Here is a 20532-nt window from a genome sequence, read left to right as displayed (position 1 = left end):
GCAAGTAGCATCCAGTCAACAAGAGTTAACTTTTTTGTCAATAATATTTACCGGAAATAAGGTTCCCAATTTTGATCCTTATTTAAGGATGGAAGGTTGTTGGTAATTTGTGCATTTCTAACGAACTGGTTGCAAATCATTTCATCTGTTTAATTTATGCACTCAATTATTTCAATGTAAACAATATCCTTCTATTGGATGGAGTTCTATAGGCCAATATAAGGTATCTTACAACTTAAAGGACTCACCATCAACGATGGTCATGCCACCATCAGCACGGCACGTGCCGAGCGGCACGCCTCGACACACCTCGCCGTGCCAATGGTACACCCCTGCGTACCAGTGGCACGCCCCTATGTGCTACTGGCATATATTTAAAATATTTTTAATAAACTTTTTAGAATATTTAAAGATGTTTTTTGGTCTTCGATATGTCAATTTTTAATTTTTAGTTTAAATATATATATATTAAAAGTTTAAAATTTATATTATAATATTTTATCTTTAGATTATTTTTGTAAATAACATATTTATTAAAGATAAAGTAATAGTTAAATATAAATATTATTCAACACATACTATGATTGAAGACATTCATTAAAACTAATATTAATGATTAAACACTTTATAATATAATTGAACACATAATATTAATCGATAATAATTTAATAATTAAAATTAATATCTAGCTGAACATAAAATGATGAAAAGAATTAAATACTTTATTTGTCGGCATAAGAATAACACAAGAATGTTACTGCCAATATTTTTCAAAACTCATTCACTAATAGTATTGGTAGTTGTAACATTTTACATAGCCTTCATACAAATAGAAATTTTATAATTCTCCTATGATATGAATATTGAACATACACAAGAATGAACGGCACCGACACAGGCACAAACACACCATAAGCATACGTAGATAGTAGATATAGAGTATAATAATAGTATTTTAGCTCTGGTGGGTGTGATTGATATAATAGTAATTATGATAAACTCATATCATCCTGTGAGTGCATCTCTCCTAATGTCCTACTAACTACAAACTTAAGTCCTCTGTAAAAAGAATATCTCTCTGAGATTGTTGTGTAATAGAGACGTATGCCTTATCTCTATTATCACCGCCGTCAGACTGAGTTTCGTTATTATCACTATCACCATCATCATTATTATCATTTCTAGTCTCATTATCATTAATTTTATCTAAGTCTTCTAAATAATCAGTTGATTTGATAATGACTGATAAAAATAGAAAAAAAATTTAAAAAATAACTCTATATAGCATAATGACTGGCACGGGGCTGTGCCGAATGACACACAGTCCGGCCAGCTCGGCACGGCATGCGTGCCGGTTGGCACAGTTCGGCACGGGTCGACATGGGGGTGTGTTATTGGCACATCCCGTGCCAAGTGCCGTGCCATTACTGGCACAGCCATCCATGCTCACCATATCATGTGGAAGAACTCAGATCGATTAAAGTAGATTCCAAAGCCCAAGCAAGATGATGGCAATTTATTGTAAAGATTTTTTTTTCTTTCCTTCTTTTTCCAACTATGATACAAAGATAGGTCACCTGATTCATCTCAAAGAGAGGTAACACAATGTGTATAATCTCAACACACATGAAGGAAGCCTACACCAAAAGAGAGATTAAGGGGGGAAAAAGGGTCCAAGAGTGTAAATCACATTACTACATATCATCTTATCAATGTACTTTTATAAGTAAACAACTTATAAAAATGGAGACAAGAAATCTATAGCAAAATCATCTGATGGATCCTGAATATTTAACGGGATACCACAATGGTGTATACACTTCTCTTCTGCTGAGATAATTGCTATCTTTCTGCCAAATGTGACCAAAGAGCGTTTGTTACAAAGGTAGTTTTAGCTTGAACCAAGCAGAGCTCTGGCCAGAGAGGAATCACACTGTGAGAGACGCTAATGGATGTGAACGAGAAACGAATATTGAAATTTCTTATAATCATCGTAAGAAAAAGATGGTGCTTAATGTTATGTATCTTGTCTCAGCTAAGACCCCAGTTACGGCATTGACAGTGAACTTTGGCAAGGTAAGCCATATAATCATCTGACCTGAATCACAAGAAAAGTTACAATTATAGGCAAATAAAATACTTGATTATGAAATACAAACTATTCTGACGGATCTGGAGAAAAAGAAAGTGTAACCTTGATCCATATGGCGACTTGCATGCTTCAACAATGTGGACTTTCGCTAAGTCCATTTCATTCTGCATGGAAAAAAGAAAAAAGGTATTTTCAGCTGTTATCATCTTGCTGCAGACTATAATATAGTATGCCGTTGTAAGTTGTAACATCATAGTTACAAAATATGAGACCAATACTTTAGGAAGATAATTTTTAACTCGATTATATTTTACTAGGAAGTCCTCTTCTATGAGGTGAATTTACAGACTGAAACCCAAGCAGTTTCAGCCTGTCTTGAAAAGATCACAAATGTGCTTGCAAGGTGACATTGATTTATAAAAGGCATGCTAAGGGGGAAATCTAGTATAAATATATGCCTTAAGAGTCAGCTAGTGGGATAGTACTCAGTTGGTTAAAGAAATTCATGTTGTATAAATGTTTGAGTTCAAATTTTAGTGATATCGGTATATAACGGAACACCATTAGATTCTTACTTCTCTCTTAGAAAAAAATAAATATATATCATAGAGTCAATATGAACATCTCGTAAGGCTGATGATTAGTTTTGAAATCTGGTCAGCATTAATTTTCTGCTGAGTCAACTTGCAAGGTTCACCTTGGAGAGCATAAAACTAACAGAATGACAAAAAAAGGTTTAGACTATTCAAAGTAAGATTCTAAAGTAGCATATTTATCCATATACAAATTACATTATGCAGCAGGATGACAGAACCAAGATTTACATTTTTATACTATCCAAGTAGGTATGTTGGTTATCTAACAAAGCACATGAATTCATATGAAATAACATTATGGCAAGCACAAAATTAAAGAATGACCAATATCTCAATGATATATTTATAAATTTCACAAACCTGGGATTCGTAATAAAGACCAGCATATAAAGATGCATAGAAGTATTCATGCTCCTGACCACCTGAAAATGATGAAACAAGCTAAAGAAAAGCAAATGCATGATCAGATGAACGGTTATAAGAATAAGAAAATGATAAACTAAAATACCATACAGAAATGCTGGCATCATGCAGTATTCCAAGTTGCCCAATTCTTACTACTTATTCAAAAATCAAACGTAATGATGTATGATGTACTCCATCAATTTAGGGAAGACAGATTTAGGTGCAATTCTGATCCAATGTATCTTCATAGATTTGGCAAGAACATATCTGGACTGACCTGAATAAGTTTGCATCTCACAATCAATTTTCTCAATCTATCAGGTTCATTTTTAAGTTCTAGTATAAGAATGTACATATTAGATCCAATCCATGAGAAAGGAGATCTCATTGTGTAGAGCAAAAGACTCTAGTACAAATTTAACCACATAAATTACGATGAAGGAGATAAACATGGGTGACTAGTAAATGATAAGCTTTCTAGACATTGTAAATGATGTGATAAATAAACAGAGATGCTGTTAGGTCTTATATAATATAACATTAAGTTAACCAATAAAATTGGAATAAAAGACAGTAAATTATAATGTTAGTACCTGCAAACTAAGTTTACACTAGTAGGTTATGTGGTTTTAAAAGAAATTTGTCAGGATAAACAAACTAAAACATAATGATTCTTAATAGGAAATTTGACCTTTTTACTCAATCAAAGTGATGACATTTTTGTTACTTAAAATTCATAGAAGATAAGAAAATCTCTGCAATTTTCCTATTAATTTGAAATCCTTTCTCAATTAAACCTTCTACAGCTCCAGATTATTCTGTCTTTATTTCATTCATAGAAAAGAAGATTTAATTATGAATCTTGGTACTCCAATCAACCTGGCCAAATTTAACGGACCTCATGGGTATAACTGGTCTCCTGCACAACATAACTGTTTCTTATAGGAAAAAGAGAATAAGAGGTTGAACAAAAAGTCTCCACCAAAGAAATAATAATCTACGGAAATGAATTCATTAAAAATAAAAGATCCCTTAGTTACCTTTTCTGGGTCCCCAGCATCCCTAAACATAATATAGGCTTCACGCATGACAGGCCGTGAGTCTCGACCAACCTGAAAAATTTGTGAAATGTTATTAGTGTTTCTGAAAAATAAGTGTAGGTAGGTTATGAGAAATGAACAATTTTCCATTATGTTGCTGCTACTTTCACATATATTTCTATTTCTCATACTTCAGTTTATATATATATATATATATAGTTTTTTTGATGCCTTATTCTCAATTCACTTGCCATGTTCAGATGAATCTAGCATGTAAACTTACTGCGACCAAAAAATTAGAAACAATGAGGTACATATGAAAATACAACTTCTATGAATGAGATTTACTCAACAAAATTAAAGTGAGCTTTTTACAGACGCAAAAGATCATGTTTTCTTGCTTTGTGCTTTAGATGATCTTAATATCTCTAGTTGAAACTAGTGGCATCTCAGTTGTTGGTCAATAATTGCAACGTCAAGGAACATGCACACATATTTGTAAACAAAAATAACATGAATAAGATTGATCTTCACATAAATATGTAAACAAAACCACATGAATAGGATTGATCTTAGTCCCTGCAAGGGAATGCATCAAATTTGAGTTCAAGAACTCACCTCCAAGAAACGCTTCCTAGCTTCTTCAACCCCATGCATTTGAGCTTCACATAGAAAGCACCATATAGACTCTTCAGTGTCATTTGGGTTGGCTGCAACATCCAACCTGAACTGCTCTGCCCCTTCTTCAAATCTACACCATTCAGCCAGAGTAAAAGAGTTCAGAAAAGGTAATTCCCAATCTACAGGATTGCTATCTAGTTGACTTGTTTATAATTTATGAGAACAATCAATCATTTAGACAAGTCATTTTTGAGTTTATTATGGTTCAATTTCTCAACCTTCCTATTTCTGAAATCAATGTTTTCCTTTTTCATCAGAAAACACAGAGATTTTGACCGATCTACTACTCCTATCCAAATTTATCACAATTCTACTATAGTTTACAAATTATTTACCAACAGCATTACAGTTCCCGTCACATAAGCATAAATTGCTCTCACAGAAACTATTTGTAAATTCCTCTCCGTCGATCTCCATTACTTTAGGACAACTCATTCTTTAGGCAAGATTCTCTTCTAAGATATATTATTATATAAATCATTGTCTCAAGAACAACGATTTACCTCACTAATGTTGTGCTTACACAACAATAATTATAGTAGTTTGGGAAATAGTTTGGAAACTGTAGTAGAACTTAAAAAATTAATTAAACAGGAATAGTGATTCAAAACATCCTACATTACTTCTGGAGGGGGGATGAATAACTTAGGAATTCAAAATTACATTTTTGAACCTGACAGAAAATTTCTCCATTTGACTCCACTCTGTTTTATTGTAGGTTAAAGTTCCAACTTACTTAAATAGTTAAATTATGCACAGAAAGGGACATAGATCTGTAAGACATCAGGAGTTCCAAAATTCCTATTTGAACCAGAGGAAATATCCTTTGTATGATTCTGCTCCAACAACTAAGTTAACAAACTAAAGATGCTTGGTGCTTAATATAGTTTACCCTTTCCTTATCATCTACTCATGTCCATGTAATTATAACTTAAGAGGCACAAACTTAGGGTAAAGAAAGATATGGGCATACCTATCCAAATAGTAGAGAGACAACCCTCTCTGCCAAAGATCTTGAACAGGTCTCGTCCAGAACTAATCCGCATCAGTTTATCACAACAAGAGAGCCAAATGATGCATCAAAATAAAGGGGGAAAAAAGAGGAAGAATCACATATACTCACATGCCTTCTGCCGAGGATCCAATTCAATGGCTCGGTCGAACTCAACCAAAGACTCACCTACATCTCCCTAAACCCACCACCCAAAACAAGTGCCCCATTACATCAAAGCAATAGGTAAAGAGAATTTCGCATATAACACACTACATTGAATAGTGAAGACAGGGCGTTCTAAGGAAAAGGAAAGGAGTGGTGAGCGACTAGAAGGAAGATACCTTCTTGAAGAGCTGCATGCCCCGGCGGATGGCGAGCGCGGCATCGCGGGCGGCGTTGCCGCCGCCGGTGAATGCGTCCCAGATGGCCGACGCCGACGTCAAGAAGATGCGGCGGCGGAGCGGAATGGAAGGGTTCAGAGCCTCGGCGTTAGGGAAGGAGAGGGAGAGCGGTTTGGAAATGGCGGGAAATTTGGGTCGATGGGGAGAAGTGGCGGGAAATGGGAGAGAGAGGAGAGAGGTTGAAGAAGCCATTGGAATTTGGAAGGAGCACCACCTCTCTCTCTCTCTCTCTCTCTCTCTCTCTCTCTCTCTCTCTCTCTCTCTCTCTCTCTCCCCCCTTTTTTTCCGATTATTTAATAAAGTAAACAAGAGAAGAGATGAAGAGATGAAGAGATAAGAGTGTGGAAGTAGATTGTCTGCAGCCTCGATTGCATGAAATTCCTACAACTGGGTGGCAGCACATGATTGGGTGTTCTAAATTATAGGGAAAAAGGAGGTGTTTACTGCTTACAGACGGTTAATGGCAGTTATAAATAGCTTATAATATAAGATGTTATTTGCAAATTTGCCTTTTTTTTATTAGGTTTTATATAATTTAGACTCTTACAAAAAATCATTCCATAAGTTAAATTTAACTAATCTATAAAACTTGAGCTTAATTTAGCAAAGAATTATTTAGTTTACCTTTGTATAAATTGTTTTAAATGGTTCTAAATCAACATAATAATTTTTTATGAGAGATAGAAATGTGAACTTAATGATGGTGCCCTAGTTAAACCAATATGGCTGGTATTTAAATTCAAGAACACTCATACAGCATAAGTCTTTTTGACCATCTGATCACTATGTTATTAGCCTAAATCTACATAATGTCACCTAATATCAAAGTACAAGAAAAGAAAAATCTTATGCTTCAAACTTCAAGAATGAAAGGTATTTAAGTTATTTATTTGATTTGTTAAATTTAACAATCATATGTTAGGAATGTTCTGTGAATATTTCGTCAAAAACTAATCAGAATAGTAACTTTGAAAGAGTTAGAAAGTTTAAGTAATAGTTATGATATTTTATAGAATGTAACGACAATTATGATATTTGAAAAGTTTATAGTGGCAATTGTTATTTAACCTTTTTTTCATTTACTGTTTTGTCGCGAAAAAGAGAGGGTGATACACATAATATTTATTAAATAATTAGCACCATATATGGAAACAGTAAACTAAACTTGAAAATATTGAATGCAATTTATGAGAAAATCCTTATCTTTGTTTTTTAATAGTCAAGATGACTATAGAAGCATTTGAATGGCCATTTCATTGAACATTAAGAACTGCCATCCAATCCTCAATGGCTACTTTGCTGGCATAGCAGTAGCATTTAGTTCTTAATACCAAGTAAAATGTTCAAGGGGATCTTTTCTCAGCATCTTCTCTAGCTATCTTATTTGTTCTTGAGAATATGCGAGGGATATTTGGGATCAAAATTAAACTATGTTAATCCTAGAATTTTCTATATAATTGCAGATTCTGATTTGAGAACAAGTGTTCAGTTTTGTTTTGTTTTTTTTGGCCTTGGTCTCATCTCTCCTTCCATTCTCTTTTCTCTCTTATTTACTTCATTCCTTTTGTTGCTGTATGTTTCTACCTCATATTTGATCAGCCAAAGTTCTTTGCCTAATAGGTGAGATTGTTTCTTTCGATTCTTTAAGAGCTAGCCGCTAAATCCATGTAATATCTTGAGCAATTTTCTTGTCCAAATTATCAAATATGTACTTGCAAAAAGTTGGCAAAGTGTATGATCTCAAAATGTTTCTCATGTGTATATATCTGCTAGTAATTTCATCAAAAGGATGTATGTTTCTTCTTTCTTGTTGTCGATTCTTTTTAGGAAGCTTTGTTTTTTGCTCAATTAACTGACCTAAGACATTAATCTGGGAGATTTGATAGACTGAGACAAAACGAAGAGTAATTCAAGACAATGAGAGCACATTCAAGAGAAGTCTCTCATTATGGGTATTGCTTCACATTGCATAATTAATCGGCTTCAAATTGAGAGTTGAGAGGAGGGAAGAGATTTTATATTCTTATTCAGAGTAAGCAATTCTGATTGGCGTTGTCTGAAGATCTTTTAACAAGTCTAGTTCATTCTTTTAATTGGCATAGTTGTCAGAGTGGTCTAACTGTCAGAATAGTGGGATATCACAAAGTAGTGGAGTTGCATTCAATTATTGACAAAAGTGCAAGTATAGATGGTCAGCAGCATCAGTGGAAAATTGTTGGAAGAGAAGAGATCAATGTTGACAGTTCACCTTAATAGCTAGGGAAAACCAATAGAGAAATCTTTCGGAAAAAATAAACGGTTACTTGGTGAAATGGCGCAAGAAAGTCGATATAATGTTTGCATCTTGGCCATTTGCTGGCCTGGTGTTTCGCGAATACGGTTAAGCTAACAAGTTGCGGTATAGTTTTACAAGTTTCTCTCTGAAATATTCATGAATTTTATAAGAAAATTTGGGTAAAAGGTCTCTAATATTTCAGAACTCTCTTTTGTCAGCTTTTGCTCTCTGATTGTATCTAGATCTGTGTTTGTCCATATAAATTTCAGCTTCATAGCAAGGTCAACTGCTCGAAACAGACTAATTGTAACATCATCATGAAGCTTCTTCTATTCCTGGATGAGTTAATGATAGCGAAGTCAACCTTATTATATAGCCTTATTTTGCCGCCCTTGTTAACCGATCGAAACATTTAAACAACAAAAAAACACCAAAGAACAAATTGCATAGGAGGAAATAAAGGGTGGAAATAAAAATGTGATCCTTATAATCTCTTCTATATCTGCTCAAAAACTAGAAAGGGTTGACTTCAGCTTATCCAGCCCATGTAATGATGGGTCAGATGCAAGAAGTCAATCAAGACCTACAAGAATGTCGAGAGAAAAAGGAAAAGGAAAAAAAGAGAATGAAGTAAATCAGAAATGTTTGATGCAAATTGCACTTGCACATCAATTAGATTTGGATAGAAAGTTAGAAACCATCAAAAATTGGATCAGAGTAGTACAAAGTCATCAATATCAAGTTTCTGTAACATTTGATTCAAGAGATGCTAATCTTTAGTGCCTAATCTATATTAAAATTGTGCTCAACCTTGAGAAGAGTTGTGTACAACTACTTAACGACTCTGCCAACATGTTTAAATAGTTGCTTGCCTCCAAAATAATGCTTGTCAACAAACTGATTGCCAATTCTTTACTTCTTTTCTTCAACCATAATCTAAATCTATCTTTAGTTGTAATGCTAATCCAAAGTCATACCTATTTTGTTCCTTGTATTGATTGAGACCAGCTTATTCAGATTGCTGATTTTATTCTTTATGCTGTCGGTGTATCCACCACCATATATAAATAAGAATCCTGGAATAAAATTGTACTAGAAGATCTCAATATAAAATTCATAATCCAATCTCAAGAAACACCAATTAGATTTTAGGTTTCTGTTATTACCTGCAGCAAAAACTTAAGCTTAAGAACCATGGCATTCCCATCCTTCTTAGTGTACTGCCTAAGCGCCATCATCGTTGTTATTGCTGCAATTCTCATCCTCCTTGGTTTTTATCATCTTATCATCTTAATAGACAATATTGCTGCACAAAATTCATCCAATGACACAAATGCTACCGCCATGCCTATCGCTCCTTCAGCAACTTCGCAACGCGATGTAGGACTTGATCAGAAGATCCTCGCATCTCTTCCAGTGTTCTTTATGTCCTCTTCAGGCGAAGAGAAGATTGAATGTGCTGTTTGCCTCACTGAGTTGAAGGACAATGATAAGGGTCTTCTCCTCCCTAGGTGTGGCCATAAGTTCCACGCAGAGTGCATCGATGTGTGGTTTCGATCAAGAATTACCTGTCCTCTCTGCCGCTCCGTTGTAGAAGCTGAATCACCTAATCCATCTGCATAAGCGTTTCATTCTTGTGTCTCAGGCGCCGTTCGACAGTAATCAAATGTGTATATTCTTACATTTCTTTGATAGCAGAGGTTCTTACATCATAACTTTTTGAGAAAATGATATGTTCTTCAGAGTTTTGCTCTAGCTAGAAGAAAATTCAGGTGATGGATTGTTTTACTCTTATGAAATTGATTTGTATGACTTCTAGTTAGCTTGAAATTAGATTTCTCCTGATCAAACTAGCACTCCAATCTGCATCAGAATGATCCACGTGAAATATTATGCGAAAACTACATATGAACTGGCAGCAGATCCTCCGAAGCACATAAGATCAACTTGCATTATAACATTTCCAGCTCACTGCCTCTTCTGATCAATACAACATGATGAACTTAAACAAAAATGTGAGTTGGCGAAATGTATACAGACATACCCTCATTTCGATAGGATGCATGGCACCAAACCTAATCTTTCCATGGCATCTTTGGAGTGCAAAATCCAACAATAAAGACAGCGTTCTTCCTCCTACCATCATATCAAGATGTGGCCATTTCAACCTTGGTTGTTAATCATGGAAACAGGATTCCTTCACTTAATTTGCAGTAAGTTTGTGGCCGCAAATCTCCATACTGCAAGTTTTCAGTTGTGAATTTCTATACATTGTTCATGTAATTAAGACAGAGTCATCTCATACTATCAATCCACATACTCACTCTCGTTCCCATCCTTCTCCTTTTAAATGCTTCATATCTTTATTATGTGAATTTATTATTTCTTCACCATTGTGCAAATGATTGTTGTGGCAAACTTTACTATATTCCTTTCAGCCCAATTGTTAAATTCCAAATTGGCCAAGTGGGCCCTTCAAATCCAATCTTTAATCTAAGTGGCATACCACCAATGCTGATAGGGATTTCAAAATTGGACTTATCATAACATTCTTGCCCTCCCATGGAATGGTGCATCCCTCTATTTGCTCAACAACATGGAGGTCTTGATGACCATCACAGTTACAGTCATAACCATAGCTGCATTGCTCATTGTAGTTGCTGCAATCTTGTTCATCCCTGCTGCAGTTCTCTATGGATGTGGTCATTTGGTTGGCATGTTTGGTGACATCTGCTGCTTTAATCTGCGAAACTCGCAGACGGCGGTGGCGGTGGCGGCGGCGGCCGCCGCCAATAATAGCCCTACACACATATCTAGCTCAGTTACATTTCATGACCATGTCGGGCTTGAACCCAATGTCCTCGAGTCCATACCGATCTTCGCCTTCTCAGTCTCCGATGAGAGGTTGGAGTGCGCGGTGTGCCTTGCGGAATTCAAGAATGGTGAGAAGGGCCGCCTCCTACCGAGATGTGGCCACCGGTTCCACGTAGGTTGCATCGATGTTTGGTTCGTCTCTAGATCTACGTGCCCGCTATGTCGGCTGACGGTTAAAGCAGAAGTCGTTGAGCTGCTCGTCTGAGTCTACCGTTGGTACGGTGATCGGAAGAGAAATTCTAACTTCAAAATCTATGTTCTTAATAGTCAAATAATTATAATTATTATTATAATTATTGAATTATTAGTAGTTGCCTGGCACTTTGTGAAGCCATTGCAAGAACCTTCACTTGGACACCAGCTGTAATTTTTTTTTTCTTTTATGAGGATTGGTTGGCATGTCATGCATCGAGAGAATAATAAATCTTTGGCTCATCATGGGAATTGACTTCTTCTTTTTTGTACTTATTTTTTACGTAGTTGACTAAATTATGTGCTTAGATTAACGAGAACGGCATATGTTTATAGTTTGGGTAAGGTCGTGACATGATAATGGGTTTATATGATAACCATCTTCTCTCAATACTCACTGGAAGAAGAAGAAGAAGAAGAAGAAGAAAGAAGAATGGGAAGGGCAAATTAAAAATAATAGGATTTTTTATTTCTAAATTAAACATATTTAAATCAAATCGAAGGCCAATTTTAAGTTAAATGATCCTAACAGAAAGACTCCATTTATTTTATTTTTATTTTTTCTCCCTCAATTCTCAAAATCCAGCAATTAGATCCTTCTTTTTTTTTACTTCAAATTACTACTGGAGAATTAATTAGAGTGGAATTATTTATGTAATTTGATGTCTTTGATCAAGTTATGTTCTGACTCCATTTTTAGTGATCCATTAACATCTTTTACTTATAAATAATCTCCAAAATATTTACTTTTATTCTATAGAAAAAAGAAAGAGAGAAAATTTTATGGTAAATTAATTATTATATGCATTTATAGATAGCCAACAGGCAATTGTTTATGAGGGTGTTAGTGTAATTATCCTCTGAATTAATTAAGAGCTACGGTTATTTCAATAAAAGTTGGACGACATTTGAAAATAATGAAAAAATGAGGGTCTGAATGAGAATAATTTTATTGCGGCAGCTTCGTTTTTGTTCCGAATGTTTAGCTGACCTCTCTTCTTTCCTCCCTCCATTTCTCTCCACCGAGGAGAAGAAAGCGGAGACCTTTCCCTCGAAGTCGAAGAATAGCTAGCTCATCTCTCGAATGGCACACGAGGAGCCAGAGCAGAAGACGACGTCTTCGTCCATCCTAACACCAACGGTGCGCGCTTTTCCAAAAAATTCCTCTCTTTATTCAACTTCTGTGATTACCCATTTGCTCATTTCCTCCTTGAGTCAAAGAGAAAGAACCCACATTGACATTGTTTTCTGGTGTAAGTTTCTGGGTTCTCTTTACTTGATCACATATATTTTGCAATTGGGTTTCTTCTTCTCTTTGGAAAATTTAGTATGAAAGTTGTTTGCAGTTGGGAGAAGCATTTGGGATGGGAAGAGGGCGTGGATTCGAGGAGTGGAATGGGTTTCCGCATCGATCAAACAATCTTGACAACAGGGCATTCGAGCTTGGGACCTCCCATTCGCCTCATCTCAGGTGCATGTGCTTTTGATATAGAAATTAAGCTCTCATGGAATTTTTTTTCTTTATCGACTAGTAATTTGTTTTAATTCTAGGAAAGGTGAGATAAAATTTATTCGTTAGCTTCTTGTTAAATTACCTTAAGTGCATTTTTATTCATTTGACAAAGACTAATATTAAGATCGATGCTCAAATTAAAATGAGCTGAGCGTGATCGACCCTCTCAGGTTCGAAATTAATCTCAAAGCGAAGCTTGAGTTGAGGGTCAAGTGGATCAAGCTCGGCAAAATTGATCTAGTTCTTGCAAGTATATATTTGTAAGTATTTGAAAATGAAGCTTGAAAGTGAGTGTTAGTATGCTGAGAATTCTCTGCAGATGAAGATTTATCAGAGGGAGTCAAGGTGGACTTATTACTTCCCAAACAGATCCTCCTATCTGAATGCATCTCAATTGTTGTTATTGAGCTGCTCGCTAAGGCTTGTGTTTGTCTTGACTTGAATAGGCTCAAAATTGAGCTCAAATAGAAATCGAATGAGTGAAAGTGTGATCATCTATCCTGGGCTTGTGAAACTTTCTGAGAAAGCTTGATCCCACTAGAGTAAATAATAACTCCAGAGAGTGGTCTTTTTTTGCATATACCTGCAAAGAATGATTTAATTTGAAAACATATCACAAAATGAAACCATTTGAAGGAATCTAGATTATAGGTGTTGGCATGTGTCATTTCCATAAAATTTTCTAACCATGCAGCAAAGTTTGACAAAAAGACTTTACTAGTATATGTTGACTGTAAATGTAAATTGACCATATCTGAACTGAGATTCAATGATGCGTTTTATCTGCTCATGACACAATTAGAGGGACTACAGCAGAAAGTAATGTAAGTAGGATATTTCAAGAAGAAAGTTGATCTGGCAAGAGAGTTTGAAAAGGAAAGAAACAAAGCCACATTCTTGCTAGTCAAGAAATATTATGAACCCTTTACTATACTATACTGGTGGGTTTTGACTGAGGCTTTTCTAACTAGACCCACATATGACCCAATATAAACTCAATCTGACCCGATTGTCTACAACTAATGCATAAAAGCCTTCATGGCCTTCTCCAAATACTGAAGAATCAAATGCTACAGTCAGGCATACGAGGAACTAAAGAGTGAGGATTTCTCAAGCTTTGATAAAACAACTGACAGAAAATTAACTTAATCTTTAACAGTATATACCTGCTAAATCCTATTCAGGTTAAAGGCAAAGATGTCTAGTTTAAATGAAAAACTCCACATATCTTAATTGGTATAGATGATAGAAAACTAACAATATAATGATTCCACCTGTTGAGATTCAACTTAGTATTACTGTAAGCATACTCATGACAAACTATTAATTGTTATACTTTTTCTTATTCAGTGCAGGAGGATCAGGTCCAGGAAAACCTGACGATAATATAGTTAATATACAATGCTGTGACCAAGTGCCAGAAATAAGCTTGTGGGAAAGGCTTGGAAAAGCTTCTACGTTAGACATTGAATCAAATGATTTCTCTTGGAATGCTCTCTCATCCCTGTACCATACAAAACACACTAGCAGTTGTGAGCCTTCTGAGGATGAATCTAACAAAGCTTTAGAGGTTCGTAGTTGGACATGTGCATTTCTTTTCGGCCATTTTTATGGTATCCAAGTACTTGGAAGGCAGGGTAGAAGACAGAATAGGACATGAAAACAGCAACCTTTTCATTAGGTTGTTTTGGGCATGTAGACTTACATTACTTGGTTATGGTGTCTTAGTTTGCCATTTTGAACTAGTTGTTTGCTCAAGATATATCCAAGTCTAAAGAATTGCTATCAAATCACAGATAAATGTAAAGTATGTAAACGGTAAACCTATATCTGTATATATGTGTGCACAGACACATTTTTACGTTAGCCCATGCACTTGTTCTTCTTTCCAGATTCATGGCTGTTCTGTCATGATATGCTTAAAGATAAGACTTCATTCATTTCTTGAGAAGCAATCTTTCTTGCATAAGGCTCAATATGGATGCTAATTTTTCAGTTTTTAAATCATTCCCCGTAAATTTTGTTTAAGCATGTCACTCTTCTTGCCTTTTTTGTTGTACGATACAGGTGACTGTGAACTCTGGCGGAGTAGTTTTTATTGCACTATTTAAATTTTCAGGTAACAATGTTATTTCATCAAAGGAGGCAGCGGCAGTCATTAAAATCGCATCTTCGAGGATGGCAACACAGTCAGAGCGCTTGGGTTATGAATTTGCAAAATTGCTTGGAGTGACGACACCTCAAGTATGTACTTCCTCTTCATTTGAATCCTATATAAGTATTTGGCCTTGAGTTCAACAATTCACTGATCATTTCAGGCCAGGGTGGTTCATAATTCCAACTCTGAATGGCAACAGATAAAGGATGCTACTGAAAAGGCACGTCAAATAGCAGTTACTGCTGGTAATGAAGTTAATGAAATAACATGTTCTGAGTTGTTGGAAGCTCTTGAATTTAGCCGTTGCCTTTTATTAATGAAGTATAGACACAATCTCATCTTAAGCCACTGTCAATTAATTTATATATTGTATATGAATTCTGATTATTTGTTTCCTTGCCTTTTTCTCTGGCAGTTATATACATGGCTCACCACTGCTAGATAACTCAATTCCATTTACTTCACAAAAAGCTGCTGAAAAAACAGCTGAATCCCTTGGAAAGGTCTTGATATTGGATCTTATACTTAGGAATGAGGATAGACTCCGTTGTCGCCAGCTTGGCTGGCGTGGCAATTATGCAAACCTGCTATTAACAGACAAGGTGACCTCTGCAAATATGGATACATTGGATGAAGCTAATGGTTCTGGTGTCAGACTATACAAACTAGAGATGATCAGGAACCACCAAAAAGAAAGAAGAGCAATCTCTGTAAGTGATATACTCAGTGCAGACAATGGTGAGCTTTCATCTTCAGGCCCTGATGCTTTCGGTGAGTCCAGTAACACACCCAAAACGAAACAAGTAACTGATGAAATAGCTTGTAATTTCTGTATCATGGCTATCGACTCTGGGGTTCCACGTAGGCCTCCCGCAGGAAAACGAGCAAAAGATCAAGAGAACTATCCAAAGTTGGTTGAGCTGATGCTTAATAACTGGGAGTACTCTTCAGACCTTTTATATGAAGTATCTATAGGAAAACTTGGTTTTCCAGGACCCGAGGAAGTTGATGCTCCAACTGATTTCAGTTATTCTCTTCCTGATATTGATATGACAGCAGTGGTTAATGCATTTAGAGGAGGATTTCGAGGGGCTCTCAGGGACCTTCAGGGATTTCATATATTTCTTCTCACACTCTACCAGAAGTTAGATGGGCTCCTACGAAATTTTCTATCAATTATTAACAAAAGCTTAGGTGAATCTGAAAGGGAAGACTCTGGTGCTTCGGACTCACCGTCATATTTTTCTGGTTGTAGTCCTAGTTCTCTGTTTCCTACATGTAAGGAACATGGTGGAAATGAAACATATACAGAATCAAGCGATTATGAAATTCATAAATTTAGACGTAAGGTGTCGCGTGCAGGATCTAGGGAAAGTTTTGACCTAACTTCTCCTGTGTCTCGAGAAAATTTGAATGGGAGATACTTCAAAGGAAGTGGCGAGGCCTCACGCTGTCTGCGTTTGACAATGAAGCTCCGTGACTTCAATAAATTTGCAAAGGTTGGACACTTTCTCTTGAAATTACAATTATTTGATTTCTTTTCTCCTAGAAACATATGGGCCTCATTCTAGAAGGATTCATCCGAATAAAACATTAGATTGTTTGGTGAATATTTCAATTTCAAAAAAATTGCCGAAGCTGGGAATATAAAAATACTTTTGCGGGAGATACAAAGTACTCTTAATAAGTATTTAGATTTACTTGTCAAGAAAATTCTTGTGTCTAGTTATCTATACTTTGCTATGGATCAGTCCAAATCCAGAGTTTGCCAATGCCACAGGCAATATGAAGAAAGTTACAACAAGCTCTTCTGTTTCTCAGTTCAACAATTATGAAGACATACTTCCTAGTCATTCGCATGATTCATTTTGATTTCATAGAAATAGAACAGATAGAAGCGTTCTGCTAATTGTCCTCAATACAAATATTGCAGTGCTGCCTGCTTGTACTTTCTGTAATTCCCTTAACTTGCCAAGATCAGTTTCAGACTAGTCCAATGAAAAGGGACCCACCTATCATCTCTTTTTTCAGTCACTTCAACAATGCTATGATGTAGGTAGATGGCGAATTGAACAAGGAATTGGAACTGTGGAATGAAATGCTTAGGACAGATGTGATAAAACTGTGCCAGGAGAACAACTTCAATACTGGATTTTTCGAGGGCACTGATAGTAACATTTCCATTGATGCCTACGAATTGAAGGTAACACGACTGAACAACTTTTCCGGTATCTAATTTTATTTGGACTTTGGAGTAACTATATGTAGCTAACATCCTTCAGGTACGACTTGAACACATCCTTGAGAGGATAACATTTATTTCTGATGCTGCAAGCACGGAACGTCCTTCTCAGATCATAGATCATCTGTATATTGGAGGGGCTTTGGCTGCGAGGTCTATGTTTACCCTTCAGCATCTGGGCATCAACCATATATTGTGCTTATGTTCTAATGAAATTGGACAGTCCGACTCTCAGTATCCTTTTCTTTTTGACTATAGGAACTTCTCAGTAAGCCTTTCTCTTCATTTCTTCTTTCAATAGTTGAAATAACAAATTGAATAAACTTCTCTATATTAGATTAATTTACTCCTGTTTCTTTGTATGGAAAGATCTCATGATTATGTACCTTTCATAAGTAACCTAAAGAAAAAGTATATTGTATGTCCGTGCTTAGATAATTATTATCTTTATGCCTACTAGGATAACCAAACAGCAATTTTAGTACTTTTGTTTGTGCATAAAAGTATACTTTTGTTCCATGTAGTAGGGAACAAATCTGATACTAAGAATTCAAACTAGAAGGCCATTATTGTTGGTCAAGAAAAACCTAATTAAGGACAGCATTATGTAGGTGCTAAAGTTGAGCTAACTGGTGGTAGAATTTTCTGACTAGTCATCTTCAATAACAAAATCAACTGAAGGAAAATCAGTTAAATTCTGAATTGAAGACTAGCACATCCTGACGAGATGATCTAAGGAAAATTGAGTTCCTATCTTTCCCACTACAAATTAAGTTCAATAATTAAATTCTCTTATTCCTCCCCCTTACATTGATATGTTCCCAGTTATCCTACTACTAACTTCCATTTGATTCTAGCCTCATTTTATATCAGGTCAATGTTTTAGGTCCCTTGACACAAAAGTTTGGGAATATAGGTAGAAGGGCAGAAAGCAAGGTGTTCCCCTTGTTGAATCAAGCCGCATGCCTTATTGAAGAGAATTGATGCTTCATTGATTTACTGAATTATTGATATGGAATCTGAAGAAAAGTAGATGGAGAACTGCTAAAATCACATTTGTAAAACAGTCGCATTTTATTTTACCCCCTTCTGTTATTTAGGTGAACATTGCTTTTTTTTTTTGGCTTATCTTAATTGAGTTTTATCTGAAAACTTTTTCTATCAGTTTCCCTCACAGGGTTAACAAGTCTTGGGTTAAACTATAGTACCTCTGGGATCATCTTGGTGGAATATTTATATTTGTCTATTTAGTACTGTTCTGTTAAGTGCATTGGGTTATATATAACAAAGACATGTGGTTTTTTCATTATGCTTTCTGTGTGGGCATCTGGATTAACCTGACAATTTCATTATGCTTTCTGTATGGTTTTTTCTGTGTGACCAAGCAAAAAAATATTCCTGATTGTCCTATTCTACCTCTTTCTTTCTTTTTCCATTTTGCTTTCCCTTTTGTTTTGTGCTGTTTACAATATTTTATCGGTTCTCTATATAGTCTGGAATGTTTGTAGCTGTACCTGGGGGATCAGGGTTAGATCTAGGCATTGCTTATTTACAGAATGTCCAGATGATCTCAGGTGTAATTACAAACATTAGTAGTCCTTCGATAACTTTTTGGGATCTGGTACTGTGCATCTATATACTAGTCTAAGCTTGTCTATTTAGAGTGTATAATTTGTTGATGACAGTCCATAATGTGTCTTTAGGTAAGTGATAATGATGACGAAGATATCAGTGATCTCTTTGAAGAAGCATCTGATTTCATCGATTATGTAGAGTACATTGGTGGAAAAGTATTGGTCCATTGCTTCGAAGGGAAAAGCAGAAGCGCAACAGTTGTGCTCGCGTACTTAATGCTAAGGAAGTAAGTGCAATACAAGCCAAGACTATGTATTACTCCATCCAAGTAGTAGATAAACATTCATTTTTTCTTATATGCTTTTGTTATCCAGAAACTTCACTCTCTTAGAAGCATGGAATACACTAAAGAAGGTGCACCGCAGAGCCCAGCCAAATGATGGCTTTGCTAAAATCCTTTTGAATCTCGACAAGAGACTACATGGGAAAGCTTCTATGGAATGGCAGCATCGAAGGCCAACGATGAAGGTCTGCCCCATTTGCGGGAAAAATGCAGGGCTCAGCAGCAGCTCACTGAAGCTCCACCTGCAGAAGTCTCACAGGAAGATATCTTCAGGTAGCGTTGACAGCGCCATGACATTAGAGATACAAAAGGCTCTGGATGCTCTCATGGTTAACCGTGGCGGCAGCATCAGCCCAAAGCAAAAGCAATCCCAGTCTCTTGTGGAGAGTTCCTTAAACTGATTTCTGCGAATGGCCTTACATTAAAGATAGGATCCAAGTTTTGCCTATAGGACAGAGCTCTCTCATGGAGGATGTCAATTTCCCTGGAGTGCTGACTAATTTCTCTTGTAACTCATTGTACTATATAGATTCTTCCAACTCTAGCATGTGAATGGTAGGTGCAGTTTATTTTGCCTATTGTTGCTTGTGGTTGGTGTGCAAGTATATACAGTTCTACCTTCAAGCTTAAATATTGGAAAGGATGGCTTCTTGGTTTGTGATGGAAATGCTACTAATCATAATCTTTAGAATTTTTTTTTTGTTAAGTCTAAATTTACTTCATCCTCCTACAATTTCATTTGTATCATTTTACAACTCTTAATAGTTATATTTAAACTGAAATTATTATTTTTTTCAGCGTGTTTGACTAATCTACATATCAAATTTAAAGATACTTATTGAAGATAAATTTGTAGATAATTAGATAAACTTTCCAATAGATATAACAAATATATAAACAAAAAACAACATCAAATATGCCAACCTCAAAGTCTTTTACTTCCAACTATTTTGGTTCAGCTAAAAGTTAAAAGCCATGATGCCAGGAAAATATATCGTCTACATGGATACAAATAGCAAAACAGATAGAATCATTTGACCTTAATATACAAAAGGAAAGGTTTACCATTACACCATTTTGAGATACCACAACTGAAAATATTGCATTCTATTCCTCAAAAAAGTAAAGCAAATAACTGTGCCAGCTAAGTA

At 35.7% G+C, this 20532-nt stretch overlaps 2 protein-coding genes across 7 annotated transcripts; one reads left to right on the top strand and one right to left on the bottom strand.

Moving 5' to 3' along the window:
- Positions 1 to 1627: 1627 nt before the first annotated feature.
- Positions 1628 to 6501, bottom strand: LOC140798439 (uncharacterized). 3 transcript variants are annotated; one of them, XM_073152266.1, is made up of 8 exons: positions 6150 to 6501; positions 5938 to 6004; positions 5788 to 5827; positions 4752 to 4884; positions 4134 to 4205; positions 3049 to 3129; positions 2195 to 2256; positions 1628 to 2098 (listed from the first exon to the last, which is right to left on the bottom strand). In XM_073152266.1, exons 1-8 carry the CDS (start codon positions 6399 to 6401, stop codon positions 2032 to 2034), a joined length of 774 nt encoding a protein of 257 aa, XP_073008367.1. In that variant the 5' UTR covers positions 6402 to 6501; the 3' UTR covers positions 1628 to 2031. The 3 variants fall into 3 exon arrangements, with proteins under 3 accessions (XP_073008367.1, XP_073008366.1, XP_073008368.1); XM_073152265.1 differs by having other exon boundaries at positions 5788 to 5849; positions 5942 to 6004; positions 6150 to 6482; XM_073152267.1 differs by having other exon boundaries at positions 3049 to 3110; positions 5788 to 5849; positions 5942 to 6004; positions 6150 to 6481.
- Positions 6502 to 12561: 6060 nt separating this feature from the next.
- LOC140798546 (dual specificity protein phosphatase PHS1-like) lies at positions 12562 to 19957 on the top strand. Of its 4 annotated transcripts, XM_073152406.1 has the most exons (11): positions 12590 to 12691; positions 12772 to 12803; positions 12897 to 13021; positions 14414 to 14633; positions 15131 to 15307; positions 15382 to 15542; positions 15637 to 16720; positions 17278 to 17424; positions 17504 to 17731; positions 19167 to 19324; positions 19413 to 19957. In XM_073152406.1, exons 3-11 carry the CDS (start codon positions 12915 to 12917, stop codon positions 19780 to 19782), a joined length of 2652 nt encoding a protein of 883 aa, XP_073008507.1. In that variant the 5' UTR covers positions 12590 to 12691; positions 12772 to 12803; positions 12897 to 12914; the 3' UTR covers positions 19783 to 19957. The 4 variants fall into 4 exon arrangements, with proteins under 4 accessions (XP_073008504.1, XP_073008508.1, XP_073008505.1 ...); XM_073152403.1 differs by lacking the exon at positions 12772 to 12803 and having other exon boundaries at positions 12562 to 12691; XM_073152407.1 differs by lacking the exon at positions 12772 to 12803 and having other exon boundaries at positions 12566 to 12691; positions 12907 to 13021.
- Positions 19958 to 20532: the final 575 nt, after the last annotated feature.

This window comes from Typha latifolia, chromosome 12 (assembly GCF_019914945.1).
Source record: "Typha latifolia isolate L0001 chromosome 12, TyphaL0001v2, whole genome shotgun sequence".
Lineage (NCBI taxonomy): Eukaryota > Viridiplantae > Streptophyta > Magnoliopsida > Poales > Typhaceae > Typha > Typha latifolia.
The sequence above is the reverse complement of the archived record's forward strand: the minus strand, read 5'-3'. Positions and strand labels throughout refer to the sequence as shown.